The 20107-nt window shown below is 46.4% G+C and overlaps 1 protein-coding gene and 1 pseudogene across 1 annotated transcript; both read right to left on the reverse strand.

Annotated features, from left to right (window-relative positions):
* The window catches only part of LOC141020855 (uncharacterized), a 105727-nt pseudogene that overhangs the window by 48842 nt on the left and 36778 nt on the right, over positions 1-20107 (reverse strand).
* LOC109772229 (zinc transporter 1) lies at positions 1732-3306 on the reverse strand. Its single transcript, XM_020330919.4, has 2 exons — positions 2545-3306; positions 1732-2363 (listed from the first exon to the last, which is right to left on the reverse strand). Exons 1-2 carry the CDS (start codon positions 3209-3211, stop codon positions 1972-1974), a joined length of 1059 nt encoding a protein of 352 aa, XP_020186508.1. The 5' UTR covers positions 3212-3306; the 3' UTR covers positions 1732-1971.

The following is a 20107-nucleotide window of genomic DNA, read 5'->3' on the forward strand; positions in this document are numbered from 1 at the left end:
AACTAAAGCCAAGACACTTATTTTGGACAGAGGGAGTATGTTTTATTGAGTTGATATTGCTTCTTTTTCTAGGTCAAGTTAATATTGTTACTGTGAGTTACTTTTTTCTTTAATATATTAGCACTCTGAGTGACTGAGATGAAGGTAAAAGAAAACCAAATAGGAAAGATGGTATGGGCTGTGGATTGTTCCAGGGCCTGAATAGAAGCTTCTCTTTTTATTATTTCTTCCTCCATACACAGGCCTTCATTTCATTTGCATCTAAAAAGGAAAAACCTTCAGTTCATTTGAGTGCTCTGCTTCCCTAATATAAAATAAAATTGAGTGCTCAGCTTGCTTCAGTTACTTCCGACTTATCAAGGGCTCTGATTTAATTCTTTTGGACTTAGATAATTTAAAATAATCAAAGCAGCCACTTTATTTTATTGGTTTATTGAAATGAATAGGTTATCATGATTCCCCGTAAATGCAAATAACTCCAGGAAAATATATACGATCCTCTCATGTTAGTTAAACTTGAGGTGCTACAGGCCCCTTTTTGAGCAAACACCAATGTAGAAGAACATTAGCAAAAATGTAGAAGAAACTATCAATAATTACAATATTGAATAAATAGATTATGAAATATATCTAATCATGGATATATTGATATTGATTTGGTATTGTTATCTTCAGTTCTTCCCTAATAAAAATAAAATAAAATCGAGTGTTCCGCTTGCTTCAGTTCATCCAGTTAGTTTAAACTTAATAAGGGCTCTGATTTAATTGTTTTGGACTAGGATAAATTAAAATAATCAAGGCCAACATTTCATTTTTTTTGTTATTGAAATTAATAGGCTACCATGATCTCTAGTAACTGCAAATAACTCCAGGAAAACAAATCTGATTTCCCTTGCTAGTGCAAAACTTGATATGCTATTGTGAGCGAACTCCACATAATAATTTCCCATGTTAGTTAAAATTTGCGATGATACATGTCCCTTTTTGAGCTAACTCCAATATAGAAGAAAATTAGCAAAAATGTAGAAGAAACTATTGCAATATTAAATAAATAAATTATCAATATATATGTATATATATAATAGTGGATATATTGATATTGATTTGATATAATTTTATTCATAATTTTTATATATGCTTGGTCAAACTTAAAAATCATTGACTTTTTGAATTGGTTTATATGCCATTTATTTTGGGACGGAGGGAGTGTGTTTTATGATTTGATATTGCTACTAATTTCTCCAGGACCAATTAAATATTGTTGCTGTGAGTAAAATTTTATTTTATGGTAGACTGAGTATTTTTTTTCTAGACGTAGACAGAGGTGAAGGTAAAAGAAAACGAAATAGGAAATAATGTATGGGCTGGGCCAAATAGAAGCCTTTTCTGTTTGTTATTTTTTCTTCATGCGCAGGCCTTCGGTTCATTTGCATTTAAAAAAGAAACGAAGTAGGCTGTCATGATCTAGTTGAGTGCTCTGCTTACCTAATAAAAATATAATAAATTGAGTGCTCTTCCTGCTATAGTTCATCCAGTTAGTTTAAACTTTAAACTTAATAATGGCTCTGATGTAATAGTTGACCTTGGATAATTTTAAATAATCAAGCCTAATTTTTTATTTTGTTGGTTTTTTGAAATTAATAGGCTATCGTGATCTAGGTGATTGCAAATAAACCCAGGAAGAATCTGATTTTCCCATGTTAGTGTAAAACTTGAGATGTGACAGGCCCCTTTGTGAGCGAACTCCACATAATAATTGCCCAAGTTAAAAAATGTTGTAACTAATTATTCATCTCCTCATTTTCCAAATGATCACACATTCACACAAACAATCCAAACATGTTCAAATGTAAGTAAACCAGATAAGTACATATGTGCACACTGCCCCACACAAAACCCAAATGAAATTAAGCACACTGTGCATGTGAATAATCAAATCAAAGCACCCTCTTGATTTAACGGATGGATAAATCAGTCCCATATCATGACGACAGACATGACGGCTATGCCGGTAAGCACGCCGAGGAACTTGAAGATGGGCTTGTCGAAGTAGTTTGGCTGCTGCGGGCGGTACCCCTTGGCCATGAGGTGGTTGATGGCGACGTAGACGAAGACCCCCGTGGCGATCCCCATGGAGATGGCATATGTCCAGTCCGCGGCCGGGCCCTCCGCCGTGGCGTCGATGGCGATACCAATGCCCACCCCAACCGGGCTTGACACGGCGAAGGCCAGCGAGTAGAGCACCGTCATGAGGAACGGACGCTTGGGGATCATTCGCAGGAGTGCAATGCCCATGGCCACCGCCGCAAAGATCTTGTGGAGCCCGATCGTCCATAGGTTCCTCCATGCCTCACCCTTCGTCGCTGCAATTTTAATTGATTTTTATCAAACTTTTGAAACATAGGAGCATGACTTTTCACGGTGTGCACTTTTCTCTGTTAGTTCAGGTTTTTACACCACAAACTATTCGTTCCTTAATGCCTATATATCATGCTGCATACGTGGAAAACTATGAAATGGCTCTATGGTACGGTGTTCATTCACCTGAAACGCCTATGGCGATCCCCTCGAAGATGGAGTGGAAGCAGAGCGCGACGATGAGGAGGATCGCATCCTCGAATGACGACGTCGCTGTCATGAGCATCGGGTGCGCGTGCGCCGCTGCCGACGCCGACTCGCCCTCCTCCTCGGCCTCTTTCTGGATGGGCGCCGCCTGGTTGACCCTCTGCCTGTTGGCGACTGCGACGATGGCAACGTCGCTGAGCATGGTGAGGAGGAAGCCGGCGCAGGCGAGCATGAAGGAGAAGGGGTAGGGGCTGTGGGTGAGCGCGTTGAAAGTGGAGGTGGAGCCGGCGAGGAAGTGCATGAGCGCGGTGCCGAGGAAGATGCCGGCGGCGAACTGGGTGCCGAGGAGGAGGAAGGCCTCGTTCCAGCGGTAGAAGTAGGGGGACACGCCACCCAGGAAGGTGAACACCAGCAGGATCACCAGGCACCACACCTTCACGGCGATGAGGCCCCTGGACCGGAGCCCGCCGCCGCCAACGCCAGCGTCGCCGTGGTGGGCATCTTCGTCCTCATCGCCGTCACCGTGGTCGACGCCGCCATGGCCGCTGGCCTGCTGGAATAAGCAGGTAAGCAGCAGCAGCGAGAGCAGGAGCAGGGTGCAAATGAGATTAGACGTCCTCCTCGTCGACCTTGCCATCTTCGCCATGGTGAATTGATGATGTTGGTTTCTAATTCTAGGCCAGCGCGTACGTATATATGCAGAGGAGTTTCTTAGGTATATTTGGTCAGTACGTACATACGTATGTAGTTATCTCCTCAGCTCAGCTCATCTTGCGTTGAAGCATGATTATTTAGAAGAAAATCCCATAATTAATTAGTAAGATAACTCCATCTTGTGTTCTTGTTTGCAGTACAGGGCTGACTTTTTGTGTGTGTGTGTGTGTGTAGTACTACTGCTTGACAGTACAACTTGATCGCCCGTGTGTAGTACAACAACAGCTAGTCATTGTCAACGCTACTCTAAGTTTATTCCCATGTTTATTTATAGGATTCATCTAAGCCTCAGTTTGATTGGCACTTTTTTATGTCTTAATCAATTCTTAAGAAAATGCAATTTTAGTTTATTCAGTTTAATGAGAAGACCGTAAGTTGCGTTTCCGGAAATCGACTCAGACTTGAGTAAATCTCAGTCGACTAAGGATTAGTAAAACCGATATACTTATCCAGCTATATACCTTGCAACAGACCGATTGTAGAAAAAGCAAAAGTCGATGTCGAGATCATACGTGCTCATTGTTAGGTACTTTTTGTTTAAGAAACTTCATACTACCTTCTTCAAAGTTGTACTAAGTTAGCGACACTTATTTTGGGATGAAGGAAGTTTATAACATTTTATATTCAGACAAGAACGATGGGACAGAGGATAACCTTGATTAGGGGTGTTTTGGGAGAAGTGCTTTCGAGGAGAAGAGTCCATCTGATCTACTGTATTTGATTTTCTTTTTATTAACACTGCAAGATTAAGACTAGTACACCCCCAACTTCCTAAATCATTAGAAAGTCAACGCTTAACACATCTTCGAACTAGAAATATGGTTTTTATTGAAAATAAGAAAGAAAGCAATTGTGTCAAACATGCAAATAAACAGTAGAATCATTTTTTTTGCAACAAAGAGCGAGTCATGGAGGAGTCAATGCATAACTAGGGCCGCAAGATCTTCTTGGCGGTGACCATGGCATCGTGCTCCTCTGGATGATCCACAGGCATCCATTCCTCACGAGGGTGCTCCAATTGCTTGCGTTTTTTGTGTCGAGCCCGGTTGGGTTGGGCATCAGCATTGGCGTCGAGCCAACGAAGGAGGTAGGCGGTGGTGGACTAGCGCATGCCGTCAAGCCAAAGAAGGAGGCTGGCGTCGTTGCCATCCCCGTCCGCTGACGTGTTGACATAGCTGACTCACCGACTGAGCTCGCTTCGACTGCATGCATGCATGTTTAGTGAGCTAGCAATTCTGTGGCATATACGGTACATTCTTACATTCTTATGTTCTAAACTATGCAATTTATATTTTGGAATTGTGTGTGAAACAATTTTGATGGATTTGCAAAATCTTGTCCCACCAAGTTTGCAGATGCACACCATGTATGACCATATAGCAGAACCAAAGCCAATTATAGGTTTATATAGGATAATATCGAAGGAGGATTTCGTAAGAAGTTGCCCATAAATATACGAGTTTTGTATGGGTCGTGTTGCGCGTTGGCCAGCGGATCCGCCGTCTCGTGAGCCGTCTGATGTGACGCAATCATGTGGCAGAGCGGCGCCCTCACCACTCCAACAAAGCTGCTGTTGCAAATTTTTTTGCAACAGAAGTCTCGTTGCAGAAACCTTTGCAACACATGTCTTATTGCAGAAAACTATTTGCAGAAAAACTTTGCAACAGTAGTAATGTTGCAGAATTTTTTTTGTCTTCTCCTTCGTAAGATGTTACGGAAGAATTTTTTTGCAACATGATTGATGTTACAGAAAATCTTGCAACAGAGAGGAAGTTGCAAAAAAAGCCATTGTGTTTACCGCGTGCTATGATAGATTAGTGGTGATGGAGGATCGGCGCCGCATGTCCCCGCCTTCGTGCCGCCACCAGTGAGCTCCATACCTCCGACCAGGCCGCCTCGCTGCCATCCTCCTCTTCCTTTTGTTTTTTCCATCTTCCTCTGTCTATTGCCGCACGAGCGTCGTGCGCTGCTGCTGTCATGGTCCCCCCTGTGAAGCTCGCCTCCACCCCCGCCGGACCTCGCCAAGCCGAGCCCTCGTCGCTCGCGGACGTCCCCGCCTCCTGACCGCATGCCATCCTCGTCGGATCCGGCGAGATCCGACTGGAAACCTCGCCGCCATCGCCCTCCTAGCCGCATCTGTCTCGGCCACCGCCGGTCCCGGACGTCCCCGCACGCCATCCTTGTCGGATCCGGCGAGATCCTACTGGAATCCTCGCCGTCGTCGCCCTCCTAGTCAAACGAGTCTTCGTCGTTGCAGGATCTAACCCCTCTTCGGTGGTCAGTTGCAAACTTTCTTTCCTGAAACAAAGGTTCAGTTGCAGAAAACGTGGACACAGAGAGGCTTACTCTGGACCATATGATGAAGAGTCAATCCGAGGCGATGGACGCTCGCACGCGATTGGTCAGCTTAAGGTAAGCTTTTCCGTTTTTGTATGGGAGGCAACTAACTAGTCGGCTAGAGTAAAAAAAAAACAACAACTAATTGGCCGGCTGATACGCAACAAACAAACACATGTACATCGACGATTCTCCATCTGCAGCTTCCTTCTTTCTTTCCAAGTTTTCATACGCCGCCATGCGCCGGAGCAGGTGGTCGGACCTCCCGGTGGATCTGCTCCGTGAGATCGCTGGCCGCCTGCACGTCGCCGTCGACTTGGTCCGCTTCCACGCCGTCTGCAAGCCATGGCGCAGCTCACGCGACCTGCTGTCGCAGACAACGGCGACCCACCTGTTCCTGCCCTGGATCCTCGCGCCGGTGGTGTCGGACTCCCCGCTCAAGCTCAGATGCGTCTTCTCAAAGTCCGGCTACTGCGCGCCGCCGACGGTGCCTCTTAGGGACTGGGTGTGCAGCGCCGACGCCACCGCTCTTTGGCACCACCCCGTCGTCACCAGCCATCTTCGCCCCAGCTACTACACCTACCTGTCTCGTTCCCCGCTCATCCAATGGGAGGAGGGCCGTCCAAGTGGCATCGTCTACGGCGACGGCACCACCTTTGTCTACAGCATCTCCCGCGTCAAGTATCTGCATGACACCATGACCAGGTTTAGTGCGGCTCTTTTCTGTCCCGGTGACACAGAGTGGACGCTCGTCGAGAGGACCCTTGAGACCCCCTGGCCCTGGTCCTGGTGGTCCGGCGAGTTTTGCGCCGCGTACCACGGAGGCAAGATCCTCCTCACTGTCAAGGCTAAACTGTGGCATGCCATCACGCCCAACAGCAATGTCGCCTGCGACGTGGTGGTCCCGAGGCTGTTGATGCCAGACGAGCACGACAGCTACTCAGAGCTGTCTAACTACGTCCTCGAATCCCGTGGCGAGCTTCTGTGGGTGTCGGTCCAGATCTGGTCACGTTTCACTTATAAGTTGGCGTTTGGCAGCCGCCGATTTCAACAGTTCTCGGTGTCGGTGCATGCACCAGTGGGTGAGGAAAGACACCCGTAGCCTGGTTGATCGTGTGTTCTTTCTAGGCTCACCCATTAGTTTCGCGGTGGACGCCTCGCTGATGGGCGGCCATGGCGGGTGCGCCTACTTTGCATCGACGAGGCCCGATGAACAGTATGGTGTGTTCAGGTATAGCCTCATTGACGGTAAGACCAAGTTGGTCGAGCAGCTGCCTCTGGGATGGCACAACGACAAGTGCACGTGGGTCGTCCCCCGGCCCACCATTGCTCCAATTCAGGTGCACGCTCTCTTGGAAACAGCTTAAACTGAATTTTGTTTGTTAATAGATTAGATTCATTCATTAATTGTCTCATCGTCTAAGAGTTTAACACCTGCAGCTCTAGTGCTAACGAATCACCTACGGTTTGGCTTTAATTATCAGGAAATCATCAAGGGTAGTAAGCTGAAGGCTCCAAAACTACAACATCATCAGACAGCTCCAGTAGTTACAAGCCGAATACACATCAATCACATCCAGAGGCATTACGAGCCTAGTTTCAGGGTGTTGGTGCGTAATCTGCCTATAACGGTGAAGGACTCTCAACTGCGACACTTCTTCAGCAAGCATGGCAAAGTTTTGAGCGCCGAGGTAATCTACTATAAGAAGACCAAGACCTCGCAAGGTATCGGTCTCGTCACAATCGCGACCACCCACCTCCATCAGGATGATGCTCTCGCCGCTCTCGATGGGCTAATTTTAGATGGATGCAACCTCAAGATTATCTTGGTTGGCGACCGGCCACGAAGGCGACGGCGCAACGATAAGTTGGTCCTCCACTAGAGCTAATGTAGCTACACGTAGCTTGATCTTTGCCGTAGCTATAGTGAAAACATTTTTTCCTTAACTGTATACTCCTTGAGCCCTTCGACATTTATCTCAAAATTTGGCTTTGTAGCCATGTATAGTGACCAAATTTATTAGAAGACCATCATATCCCTAGTTCCCTACTCTTAAGAACGTGCGAGGCTGAGGATGGAAAGTAGGGAAATAGGAGGTCACTCGTTCTGCTTTGAATAAGCAAAAGGCCAAATGAGATTTTTTTTTGAAGAATAGGCCAAACGAGATTCTTTTTTTTTTTGAAGAATAGGCCAAACAAGATTATGGAGTACATTATTAACTATATGGAAAACGTTTACCCTCAGCCGGCCGATCCTGTGTGAGCATCCGCCAACTCTGTGTCTGTCAGATGCACTTTTCATCGGACGGTCGAGAGCAACCCCTTCAGTCTCCATGTTTCTGCAACTGGTCCTTTGTTCGGGAAGGAAAAGGGTGAGAAGAGCGTTGATCGCCTGGTCCGTGCGCTCTCCATGTTGGTGCAGACGCTCAAGGAGGTTGCCGATGGGCCGGAGAAGTTATTGTGGGTGTCGAAGGATGGTTGGAGCCTGGAGGACCACGTCCTGTTTCTAGGATAGCCCAATAGTTCTGCTGTGGACGCGTCATGAAGGTGATCATATGTGGGTAGGTGGACGAAAAAAAAATTCATCGGAGTGTGGTGTTGGCATGGCATGCATGGGCGTAAGTTGGTGAGATAAGGACATATACAATGGTTGATAAGATAGTTTTATCTTAAGTCTTGCATATAATTTAGAGATAAAAAAAGTCTACAGTGGGTCATTTCTTAGCCTTTTCAATAACTAGTCATTTCTAAAAATGTGGTGAGACATATTGCGCTAAGAGATCATCTCTTGTCTTCTCTTAAATAAGAGATGACAAACCTTTTCTTATGAGTTCTCTCTCCTCCACCTCATTATTTATCCTAGGTGGCACTCTTAAGATATCACCATTGTGCATGCCCTAAGTAACAGTGCTAAGAGCCTCAGCCCAAAACGAGGAGCAAGATGGGCATGGAATAACAGAGTATGGACACTGTCATTGAAAGTGCGTAAAATTCGTTCAGCTCTACCGTTATGCTGAGAAGTGTATGGGCAAGAGAGACGCAGTCGAATGCCCTGGGAAATGAAGAAGGCACAAGCAACACGGTTATCAAAGTCATGGCTATTGTCTGTCTAAAAAACGGGAATTTGTTTCTGAAATTGGGTGTTGACAAAAGCATGAAACTCGGTGACCAGGGACAAAACTTCAGATTTTTGACGTAAAGGAAAGGTCCAAGTGTAATGGGAATAATCACAAGGTATAACTGATAAATTGCTTTGGATCGGATAGGTTAGATCATTCCAGTGAACCTACCTTCTGCCTGTCCAGACGAGCTCGATCCAGCGCCAGCCATGGTGAAGTAGGGCCCGGTGACAATGTGGACAGAGAGTGGACGGCGGCGGTGGTGGAGCTTCCTGTGAGCACCGCGCTAACCCTAGATCGGTAGGGATTGTAGGTGGGGATTGTGGCAGCGATTAACCTCGTGAGTCGTGCCCCGGCCCCACCTCTGTTTATATAGCGCGGGTCACAGGGGCCCACCAACCATGGTTTGGTTGGGCGCCCCCGATCAGGGCGTGAGTCAGGGGCCCGTTCGACCCGTTGGGTTCGAACGGGAGAGAGATCAACCTAACATTCTCCCCCTTGATCTCAACTTTACTTTTAACTTTATACTTTCTAGTTTATCTGTTTCATCACATATTGGTACATAGAGCATGTTTCATCGTCACGGCTTAATTGCCGTTAGAATCATACAGCTACAACATACGTTATGTTCAGAAACAAATTCTGTTCCTTTTGGGCCTATCCAGGAATCATAAGGCTTTCCCTTAAACCCATGCCGGCTAAGTGTTCCTTGAACACATTGGGTGGTAAGCCTTTCGTTAGCGGATTCGCAAGCATATCCTTTGTCCTTATATGCTCGAGACTTATAGTTTGATCCTGGATTTTATCTTTCACAACATAATACCTTATCTCTATTGTTTTGGCAGCATTACTCGACTTGTTGTTGTGAGCATAGAATACTGCGGGCTGGTTATCACAGTACATCTTTAGTGGTTTGTGAATGCAATCTACCACTTTCAAGTCGGGTACAAATTTCTTTAGCCATATCGCCTGCCCCGTGGCTTCGAAGCATGCTATAAATTCTGCATACATCGTGGATGATGCAACTATCGACTGCTTGGATCTTTTCCACGAAATAGCTCCCCCAGCGAGAGTGAAGACGTATCCTGACGTGGATTTTCTATCATCTCTGTCCCCCGCAAAATCTGCGTCTGAATACCCTTTTATCTCTAGGGAATCACTTCTCCTGTATATTAGCATGTAGCCCTTCGTGCCTTGCGCATAACGCAATGATTTCTTTACCATCTTCCAGTGCTCTAGGCCTGGATTCTCTTGATATCTACCGAGTACCCCGGTGATAAAAGCTAAGTCAGGGCGAGTGCACACTTGTGCATACTGTAAGCTGCCAACTGCCGAGCATATGGTACTGCTTTCATTTGATCGATCTCATACTGGTTCTTGGGACATTGGAATTTCCAAAACTATCGCCCTTGACTATTGGAGCAGGTGTGGCTTTACTCGCATGCATATTATACCTTTTAAGAACATTTTCTAAATATGCTTTCTGAGATAGTCCTAAGACTCCATTGTTCCTATCTCGGTGAATTTCTATGCCCAAAACATATGATGCTTCACCAAGATCTGTTATGTCAAAATTTGAGGATAAGTATTTCTTTGTTTCTTGTAGTAGACTAACATCACTACTAGCAAGCAGGATATCATCCACATACAAGATTAGGAAAATATATTTCCCATTTTTAAACTTTGCATAAATGCAATTATCCTCAATATTTTCTTTAAATCCAAAACTTTTAATCGTTTGATTAAACTTTAGATACCACTGCCGAGAGGCTTGTCTTAATCCATAAATGGATTTCTTCAGGCGGCGTCCCATATTTTCCTTGCCTTCCATGATAAAACCCTTGGGTTGTTTCATGTAGACCTTTCCTTTTAAATCACCATTCAGAAATGCCGTCTTAACATCCATTTGATGTAACTCTAAATCAAAATGAGCAACTAATGCCATTATGATTCTGAAGAAATCCTTACATGAGACTGGAGAAAATGTCTCATTGTAATCTATCCCTTCTCTTTGTGTAAATCCTTTTGAAACGAGTCGCGCTTTATACTTTTCTATATTCTCTTTAGAGTCATACTTAATTTTGTAGACCCATTTACAGCCTACTGTTTTGGATCCTTTAGGAATTTCCTCTAAGTCCCAAGCATCTTTGGAACTCATCGATTTCATCTCATCTTCCATTGCCTTCATCCACTTCGATGAATGAGGGCTTTTCATGGCTTCTTCATATGAGGTGGGATCTTTTTCCATATGAACCATTTCTGTGTTATAAACTTTAAAGTCAGTAGAAATAGCTGACTTTCTTGATTTTGTAGACCTTCTAAGGGCCTCAGTTTCTGGCATATTTTGTGCCTCAACTTCTGGCACTTCTTCTAAAATTTGCTGTTGCACCTCCCTTTCATGCTCAACATCGGGTTCAGTCGGCTCCTGACGGACAGGTTCCGGGTCTTCCCCCATAGCTGTCATGGGTGGAGTTGCAACTGGTAGTGAGAAAAATGGCTCCTGAATCATCGGATTAGGTGCATGCACCCTCTTCTCCTCAAGATCAATTTTCCGAGCTACCAAGCTCCCCCTCATCATTTCGTCCTCTAAGAAGACTGCATGTCTCGTTTCTACAAACTTTGTATATCTGTCAGGGCAGTAGAAACGAAAACCTTTTGATCTGTCTGGATAGCCAATGAAGTGGCAACTTACTATTTTGGGATCTAACTTTGCAATGTTTGGATTAAACATTTTGGCCTCAGCAGGGCACCCCCACACCCTGAAGTGTTGTAGGGAGGGCATCCTTCCTGTCCATAGCTCGTACGGTGTTTTGGGCACCGATTTGCTTGGTACTCTATTGAGAATGTGAATGGCGGTTTTAAGCGCCTCCATCCATAATCCCAACGGCAAGTTGGAATAACTCATCATGCTGCGCACCATATCCATAAGGGTACGGTTGCGCCTTTCAGCTACTCCATTTTGCTGAGGCTCGCCCGGCATTGAATACTGGGCTACTATGCCAGTCTCCTGCAAGAACTTCGCAAAAGGTCCAGGGACTTGGCCATATGGAGTGTGTCGGCCGTAGTACTCTCCCCCACGGTCGGACCTTACTATCTTTATTCTTTTATCGTGCTGATTTTCAACTTCAGCTTTGAATATTTTAAATTTATCCAACGCTTTCGATCTTTCTTTGATTGGATAAATATAACCATAGTGAGAGTAATCATCTGTGAATGTTATGAACGAGTCATATCCATCCACACTTTTCACCAGAAATGGTCCACAAATATCAGTGTGAATGATTTCTAGCGTGCCTGTGCTATGGATTGCATCTTATTTTATTTGTTTTACGTACTTTCCTTTAACGCAATCTATGCATTGTTCTAAGTCTGAAAATTCTAACGGAGGAAGAATTTCGCTTTTGACTAATCTTTCTATTCTTCCCTTCGAAATATGGCCCAAGCGACAGTGCCATAATTTCAATGAGTCGAATGTTCTTTTTCTTTTATTTTGTTCTTTATTCGACGCGGAAACATGTTCTTTCACATTGCAAACGGAATAAACTTTTTTCACAAAGTGATAACAAATAAAGCTCATCATGTAGTAAAGCATCACCCACATAAGCATTATTTAACCAAATGGCACACTTGCCATGTCCAAAATAACATTCATAATTATCTTTGTCCAAACAAGAAACACTTATTAAGTTTCTATGACATGATGGAACAAATAAAACATCTCTAAGTAGAAGATTGAATACATCAGCTAACTCCTAGGAGATATCACCGACAACTTCAACTTCTGCTTCAACTCCGTTCGCCACTTCAATGCGTCTTTCGCTTCTTAGCGTAGTCCGCATCGAATGGAATCCCTGTAAAGAATTTGCAACATGAACAGTTGCTCCTGAGTCAATCCACCAAGTGGATTTTGAAAACTGTGCATACAGGGATTCATTTACAAATGAAACTATATTGTTACCTCTTTTTGCCATGATTGACTTTAGCCAATCAGGACAGTCTTTCTTGTAATGCCCGGTCTTCTTACAGTGGAGACAAGTGTCTTTGTCCACTGGGAAAGGCTATTGTTGACGCTGATGCTGATAGGAAGCCTTTCCTTGTGGCTTTGAAGGAGAACTTTTGTTGTTTTGATTGTAATTCTTTTTCTTGTGACCCTTCACATAGTTGAGTGTACCACCATGTGAGGCTTTGAGTCTGTCCTCTTCTTGGACACACATTGCTATTGTCTTTTCAATGTCCCATGTTCCAGGTGACATATTATAGTTCACAACAAAAGCTTCAAACTCCTTCGGCAGTGAAGCCATGACAAGGTGGACCAGGAGCGCTGGTTTGATCTCCAGATCCGCATCCATGGGCTTGAGCTTTGCTGCCATATTGCTCATCCTGAGGATGTGCTCTCTTATTCCATGACTACCATCTGTGTAGCGTTCTGTCACCAGTTGCTCTAACACCTGGGTGGCATATATCTTTGAAGAGCCAGTGAACTGGCTCTTTATCTTTGAAAGCAACTCCCCTGCGGAAGTGCACTCTGCAATGGAGCCCACAATGGCGCTCTCAATTGTATTCTTTATAAAGGCCATGCACTTTTTGTTTGCATTGACCCACTTTTGGTTTTCTATGATGTAGGACATCTCCAAAGGAGCATAATCCCCCCTCTTTTTAGTCCACGCAGCATCATCATCAGTGGCCTCTCTTACTGGCTCCGTAGGTCTGACCGGCTGTGGTTCATCCAGAACCCAGTCAAGATCAGCACAGACAAATGCCAGTTCAACTTTCTTCCTCCACTCAGTGTGATTGTCACCTCTGAGTGTCGGAACATCTTTTAGGCAACTCATCAAGTGAAAGCCTCCTGAAATCACAATTTAAGTGACATCAATATAACAATCATATGCATTAATCTAACGTTGGTCAAATTAAACATATAATTGTCTATGCAATTAAATCTATATTACCGTTGGGCAAAAAATAGAAATAAATGCACCTTTAAATTTCAATAATAAAACATGATCATGGTATTAACAACGTTGGTCATAAAAATAACATAATCATATTCGTTTTAATAATCACTTTAACATGCTCTTAAAAACATAATTCTATCTAAACTTTTATTTTCTTTGTAAAAGAGCACTATTAATTATTTACGCAGCGGAAAAACATGAATAAAAATTCACGAACCTTTTACTCTTTACAGAAAATTTTCTTTGACCGAATAAAAATTCATGAACTTTATTATTTACTTTGTAAAATTCATGAACATTTATTTTTCTAAAAATTTGCTATTCTCTGTAAAGACAAAAATTTAGCGGCAGCACAGCCTAGTGCGTGCGGCTAAGCTGCGGCCTGAGCCCAGCGCGCGACTGCGGCCTCGGCCCAGCGCGCCCGCGGCGGCTGGCGGCCTGAGCCCAGTCTGCTCCCACTTTCGGCCCAAAAGCCCACTCTGGCGCTAGGGTTTCAATCTTAGCCGTTCGGTTGAATCGGACGATCGTCCGGGCCGTTCGGTCGAACAAAATCAGCGGCAGCTGACCCCAACCGAAACCTAGCGTCACTCTTTCTCCTCTTCGCCTCGCACGCGCCGCTCGCCTCTGTCCCGCACTGGACTTCGCTGGCAACGGCGTCGAGCGCCACCGCGCGAGAGCGCCGGCCGCCGGCGACGACGTTCACCACCGCGCCGTGCGAGCCTTTCCATTCCTTTTCCCCTTCCCCTCTCCCGAGCGCAGCTCGCTTCTCGTGGCGTTCTCGTCGGGCTGGTCGCCAATGACAGCGTCGACGGCCACAGCAGCGCACTGCGCCTCCCTTTCCTTTTCTGCTGTTTTCCCCTTTCCACTCCTCCCTCTTCTAGCAACACACACACACAAAGAGAGAGAGAGAGGTGCGGATCTCAGATGCGGCGGCGCCGCCCCCGTCCCCCTTGCCGGCGCGCGCGAGCTCCCGAAGGAGAGCACGCCGCCGTCAAGCGGCTCGGTGGTGGTGCCCTTTGCCCCTTGCGGGGTAGTGTTCTTCGTCCCGGATCCTCGGCGTGCCGATGCGATTCGGGATCGAGAGGAACGGCGCGGCCGTTGCGGCGGGACAACTTTTCTTTTCCCTCTTTTTCTGTTGGGTTTAGGGTTCTTTGGGAGGGGAGGGATTCTTTCTGTGATTTCTTTTCAACCGAAAAGTCTAACCCGATCTGGCTGATACCATTGATAGATTGCTTTGGATCGGATAGGTTAGATCATTCCGGTGAACCTACCTTCTGCCTGTCCAGACAAGCTCGAACCAGCGCCAGCCATGGTGAAGTAGGGGCCGGTGACGATGTGGACAGAGAGTGGACGGCGGCGGTGGTGGAGCTTCCCGTGAGCACCGCGCTAACCCTAAATTGGTAGGGATTGTAGGTAGGGATTGTGGCAGCGATTAACCTCGTGAGTCGTGCCCCGGCCCCCACCTCTGTTTATATAGCGCGGGTCACAGGGGCCCACCAACCATGGTTTGGTTGGGCGCCCCCGATCAGGGCGCGAGTCAAGGGCCCGTTCGACCCGTTGGGTTCGAACGGGAGAGAGATCAACCTAACAATAACTAGATAGCATTGATAACCAGATACACTTCTAAATGGAGATGTCCTTACATCACAACGAAGAAGTTCGAAAGCAAAACTAGTCCTAGACTCAGATTCTTTGAATGGAAGACGAACATGTTTTCCAAACCTACAAGCAGGACAAGTGATATAAGGCGATTTATTAAAATAAAAATTAAAAGATAAAAGCGTACAGAACAGTGAGTCACGTACGGAATGTCGGAGCCATTGGTGTCAAAGATTGGTGGTTGTGCCCGTGAGTGTCCAGGGAGAGGCCAAAGAAGTCGCGACAAGACGGGTAGAGTTCGCCGCCACTATTACATCGCAGAATCACTGCCAGGGTTCGAAGGTCCTTGCTAGCAAAACTCAAACCATCAAATTAAAAGGTGATATGAATTTTACGAGTTAGTGCATGAACGGAAATCAAATTTTTGATTAGATTAGGAGTAATATGAACATTGTGAAGGTGAATATGAAAAGATGACGTGGGAAAGGAGGTATTGCCCATGTGCGTTATGAGCAAGGAGGCACCATTGCCGACGGAGACATGTGATGAGGAATTATAAGGGGAGGGATTTGATACGATACCAGGATTGTTGTCGAGATGAGAGGTAAACCACGTATCTACTCTCTCCGTTTCTAAATATAAGTCTTTTTAGACATTTCTCCTGGTTTGGTTGGTTGTTCCAAAAAAACCAAGTGACTGAATGTTTAATTTTTAATCGTGACTATGACATGGAGGGCCCACCCTTCAGGTCCATGTATTAAAGAAAGTCAACTTCGTTATGTAAATTTGCCCGTTATGACTGGTGGGGTGCACATGTCAGCTTCTCCTCTGTCTCCTTTCTCCCTCTGTACATCGCCGGCGCCCAGCCCCCTCCTGCTCCCAAGCCGGCCATGCTCGCTGCCGGAGGAGAAGCGCCGCCGAGCAGCAGCAGGCTGTGGCAATAGTAGCGGGCGGCGGCAAGCAGCAGCGGAGGCTAGCAGCAGGGGCCGCGGCAGCAAGCAACAACAGCGGGCGGCAAGCGGCGGCAGCAGCAAGCACAAGAAGCGAGCGGCAAGCAGCGGCGGCGGCACGCGCGAGCGACGGCAAGCAACAGCAGGGAGTGGCGGCGGCTGCGTCTGGCTGCGGTCGCGAATGGCTAGCTAGCTAGCTCCGGCTGCGTTCGTGCGTGAGCTAGCTATCTCCGGCCGGCTGCAGTCATTCATGAACCCGATTGCTCTTTTAGAAAAAGTATCAGGGACTTGATTGCTTTTTTTAGAAAACTAACGAGGGCATGATTGCATTTTTTCACAAGTTACAGGGACCGAAATGTGGGCTCCATCTGTCATAACGGTCAACCTAACGGTCAAAGTTAACGCTGTTGACTTTATGCCATGTCAGACCTGGCGGGTGGGCCCTCCATGTCATAATCACAATTAAAAATTAAGCATTCACTCACTTGGTTTTTTTTGGAACAGTCAACCAAAATAGTGGTAGCATTTTGAAAAATTAAGAAAAGTGTAGTTTTCTGTAACCATAGCCTGTAATGTAGTAGTTTTTTGCTATTTACTCCGAAGGGTAATATCCATGCAGGCATGGAGCCCGATGGAGGCTAGGTATGCCCGTGGCGATTCCGTGCGCCAGGACAAGCGCCTAGGCGACCCAAACCAGGGGCGGGCATACACTGACAGCGCGCCCACGCCTGGATCATGCCTCATGATCATTGGGGAGAGGGTACTTAAGAATCATTTATAGGTGTAATATATATTAAACATAGAGAACATATTTCAAAAATAAAATAACATTCACAACTCACAACATGTATGCATCCTCATGAAAATACTAGTGTATTAATAACCCGGCATCAGCTTTAACTAAATGGAGAGCATGCTTGGAACATATGAAATTACATAAAATTTGGACTCGCTTCCATGAGGATATTGAAGAAGTGTGCCATCCTCTAGGTTGCAATATTCCATGCCATCCAGCAGGACTCTATCATTGACCATAAAACGATTTTCCGTTTGTAAAATGCAGCGGCATAGTGTGTTCCCCGAAGCATGGCACACGAGTAACCCATCAGCCAGCATGGCCACGGGACGGAGTGACGTCAGGGCCGAGTCCCAGTTGATGGTGTAGCGTTTTTCCCATAGTTGTTGGTTGGCGCCGGTGCCATCTAGATCTAGATCTAGGTTGACGCATATCCATATGTCAAGCGATCGGTCGTCGGTGTTGAATGAACGTGACACGCACAACTCTGCACGCAACTCGAATAAGGTGGACGCCTCATTGTTGAATTTCAGGCAGCAAGGAGGCGGTGGAACAATGTTAAATGTTTCGTCCTCCAATCTTAACCTGAGGAAACCAGTCCTGACTTGGTAGTCATATCTGCTGAAGGTCCAAAGAACGGACCCCTTGAAGAAGGTCGCTGTGCGTCGCATGTTGACAAGGTGCGGTGACTCCGCCATCAGCTGACGCCAATGCTGATCGACTCCTATGCTGAACACCTTGAGGCCGAAATCGGTTTGGTAGAAGTATCGGGCTACCTTGTAGGTACCTGTGCGAGGGTCACGCCCAAGGCCAAACGCACGGCGAAAAGGGTGGTGGCAACCCAGCAGCGTGAGGTTTTGGAAATATGGGAGACTATTGGAAATATGCCCTAAAGACAATAATAAAATGGTTATTATTGTATTTCCTTGTTCATGATAATTGTCTATTGTTCATGCTATAATTGTATTAACTGGAAACCGTAATACATGTGTGAATACATAGACCACTACATGTCCCTAGTAAGCCTCTAGTTGACTAGCTCGTTGATCAATAGATGGTTATGGTTTTCTGACCATGGACATTGGATGTCATTGATAACGGGATCACATCATTAGGAGAATGATGTGATGGACAAGACCCAATCCTAAGCATAGCACAAGATCGTGTAGTTCGTTTGCTAAGAGCTTTTCTAATGTCAAGTATCATTTCCTTAGACCATGAGATTGTGCAATTCCCGGATACCATAGGAATGCTTTGGGTGTACCAAACGTCACAACGTAACTGGGTGTCTATAAAGGTGCACTACAGGTATCTCCGAAAGTGTCTGTTGGGTTGGCACGAATCGAGACTGGGATTTGTCACTCCGTATGACGGAGAGGTATCTCTGGGCCCACTCGGTAATGCATCATCATAATGAGCTCAATGTGACTAATGAGTTAGCCACGGGATCATGCGTTACGGAACGAGTAAAGAGACTTGCCGGTAACGAGATTGAACGAGGTATTGGGATACCGACGATCGAATCTCGGGCAAGTAACATACCGATAGACAAAGGGAATTGTATACGGGATTGATTGAATCCCCGACATCGTGGTTCATCCGATGAGAACATCGTGGAACATGTGGGAGCCAATATGGGTATCCAGATCCCGTTATTGGTTATTGGCCGGAGAACGTCTCGGTCATGTCTGCATGGTTCCCGAACCCGTAGGGTCTACACACTTAAGGTTCGGTGACGCTAGAGTTGTTATGGGAAATATTATGTGGTTACCGAAGGTTGTTCGGAGTCCCGGATGAGATCCCGGACGTCACGAGGAGTTCCGGAATGGTCCGGAGACGAAGATTTATATATGGGAAGGCCTTATTCGGTCGCCGGAAGTGTTCGGGGGTATATCGGTATTGTACCGGGACCACCGAAAGGGTTCCGGGGGTCCACCGGGAGGGTCCAGCTACCCCGGAGGGCCCTATGGGCTGAATATAGAGGGGAACCAGCCCCTAGGTGGGCTGGGCGCCAAAGCACCCTAGGGCCCATGCGCCTAGGGTTGGGGGGGGGGGGAACCCTAAAGGGGGCGCCCCCCTTGGCTTGGGGGGCAAGCCTCCCCCCCTTGGCCGCCACCCGCCCTCTAGATCCATCTGGAGGGGGCCGGCCCCCCTCTCCCTTGCCCCTATAAATAGAGGGGGGGAGGGGTGGGAGGGCAGCCGCACCACATCCCTGGCGCAGCCCTGTCCTCCTCCAACTCCTCCTCCTCCTCCGTAGTGCTTAGCGAAGCTCTGCCGGAGAACCACGAGGTCCATCGCCACCATGCCGTCGTGCTGCTGGAGTTCTCCCTCAACTTCTCCTCTCCCCTTGCTGGATCAAGAAGGAGTAGACATCCCCGGGCTGTACGTGTGTTGAACGCGGAGGCGCCGTCCGTTCGGCGCTAGATCGGATCTTCCGCGATTTGAATCGCCGCGAGTACGACTCCATCAACCGCGTTCTTGTAACGCTTCCGCTTAGCGATCTTCAAGGGTATGAAGATGCAATCCCTCTCTCTCTCTTGTTGCTAGAATCTTCATAGATTGATCTTGGTGATGCGTAGAAAATTTTGAATTATTGCTACGTTCCCCAACAGTGGCATCATGAGCTAGGTCTATGCGTACATTCTATGCACGAGTAGAACACAAAGTAGTTGTGGGCGATGATTTGTTTAATTTTCTTGCCGTTACTAGTCTTATCTTGATTCGGCGGCATTGTGGGATGAAGCGGCCCGGACCGACCTTACACGTACACTTACGTGAGACAGGTTCCACCGACTGACATGCACTTGTTGCATAAGGTGGCTAGCGGGTGCCAGTCTCTCCCACTTTAGTCGGATCGGATTCGATGAAAAGGGTCCTTATGAAGGGTAAATAGAAATTGGCATATCACCGTTGTGGCTTTTGCGTAGGTAAGAAACGTTCTTGCTAGAAACTCATAGCAGCCACGTAAAACATGCAACAACAATTAGAGGACGTCTAACTTGTTTTTGCAGGGTATGCTATGTGATGTGATATGGCCAAAAGGATGTGATGAACTATATATATGTGATGTAT

Source organism: Aegilops tauschii, chromosome 3, assembly GCF_002575655.3.
Source record: "Aegilops tauschii subsp. strangulata cultivar AL8/78 chromosome 3, Aet v6.0, whole genome shotgun sequence".
Lineage (NCBI taxonomy): Eukaryota > Viridiplantae > Streptophyta > Magnoliopsida > Poales > Poaceae > Aegilops > Aegilops tauschii.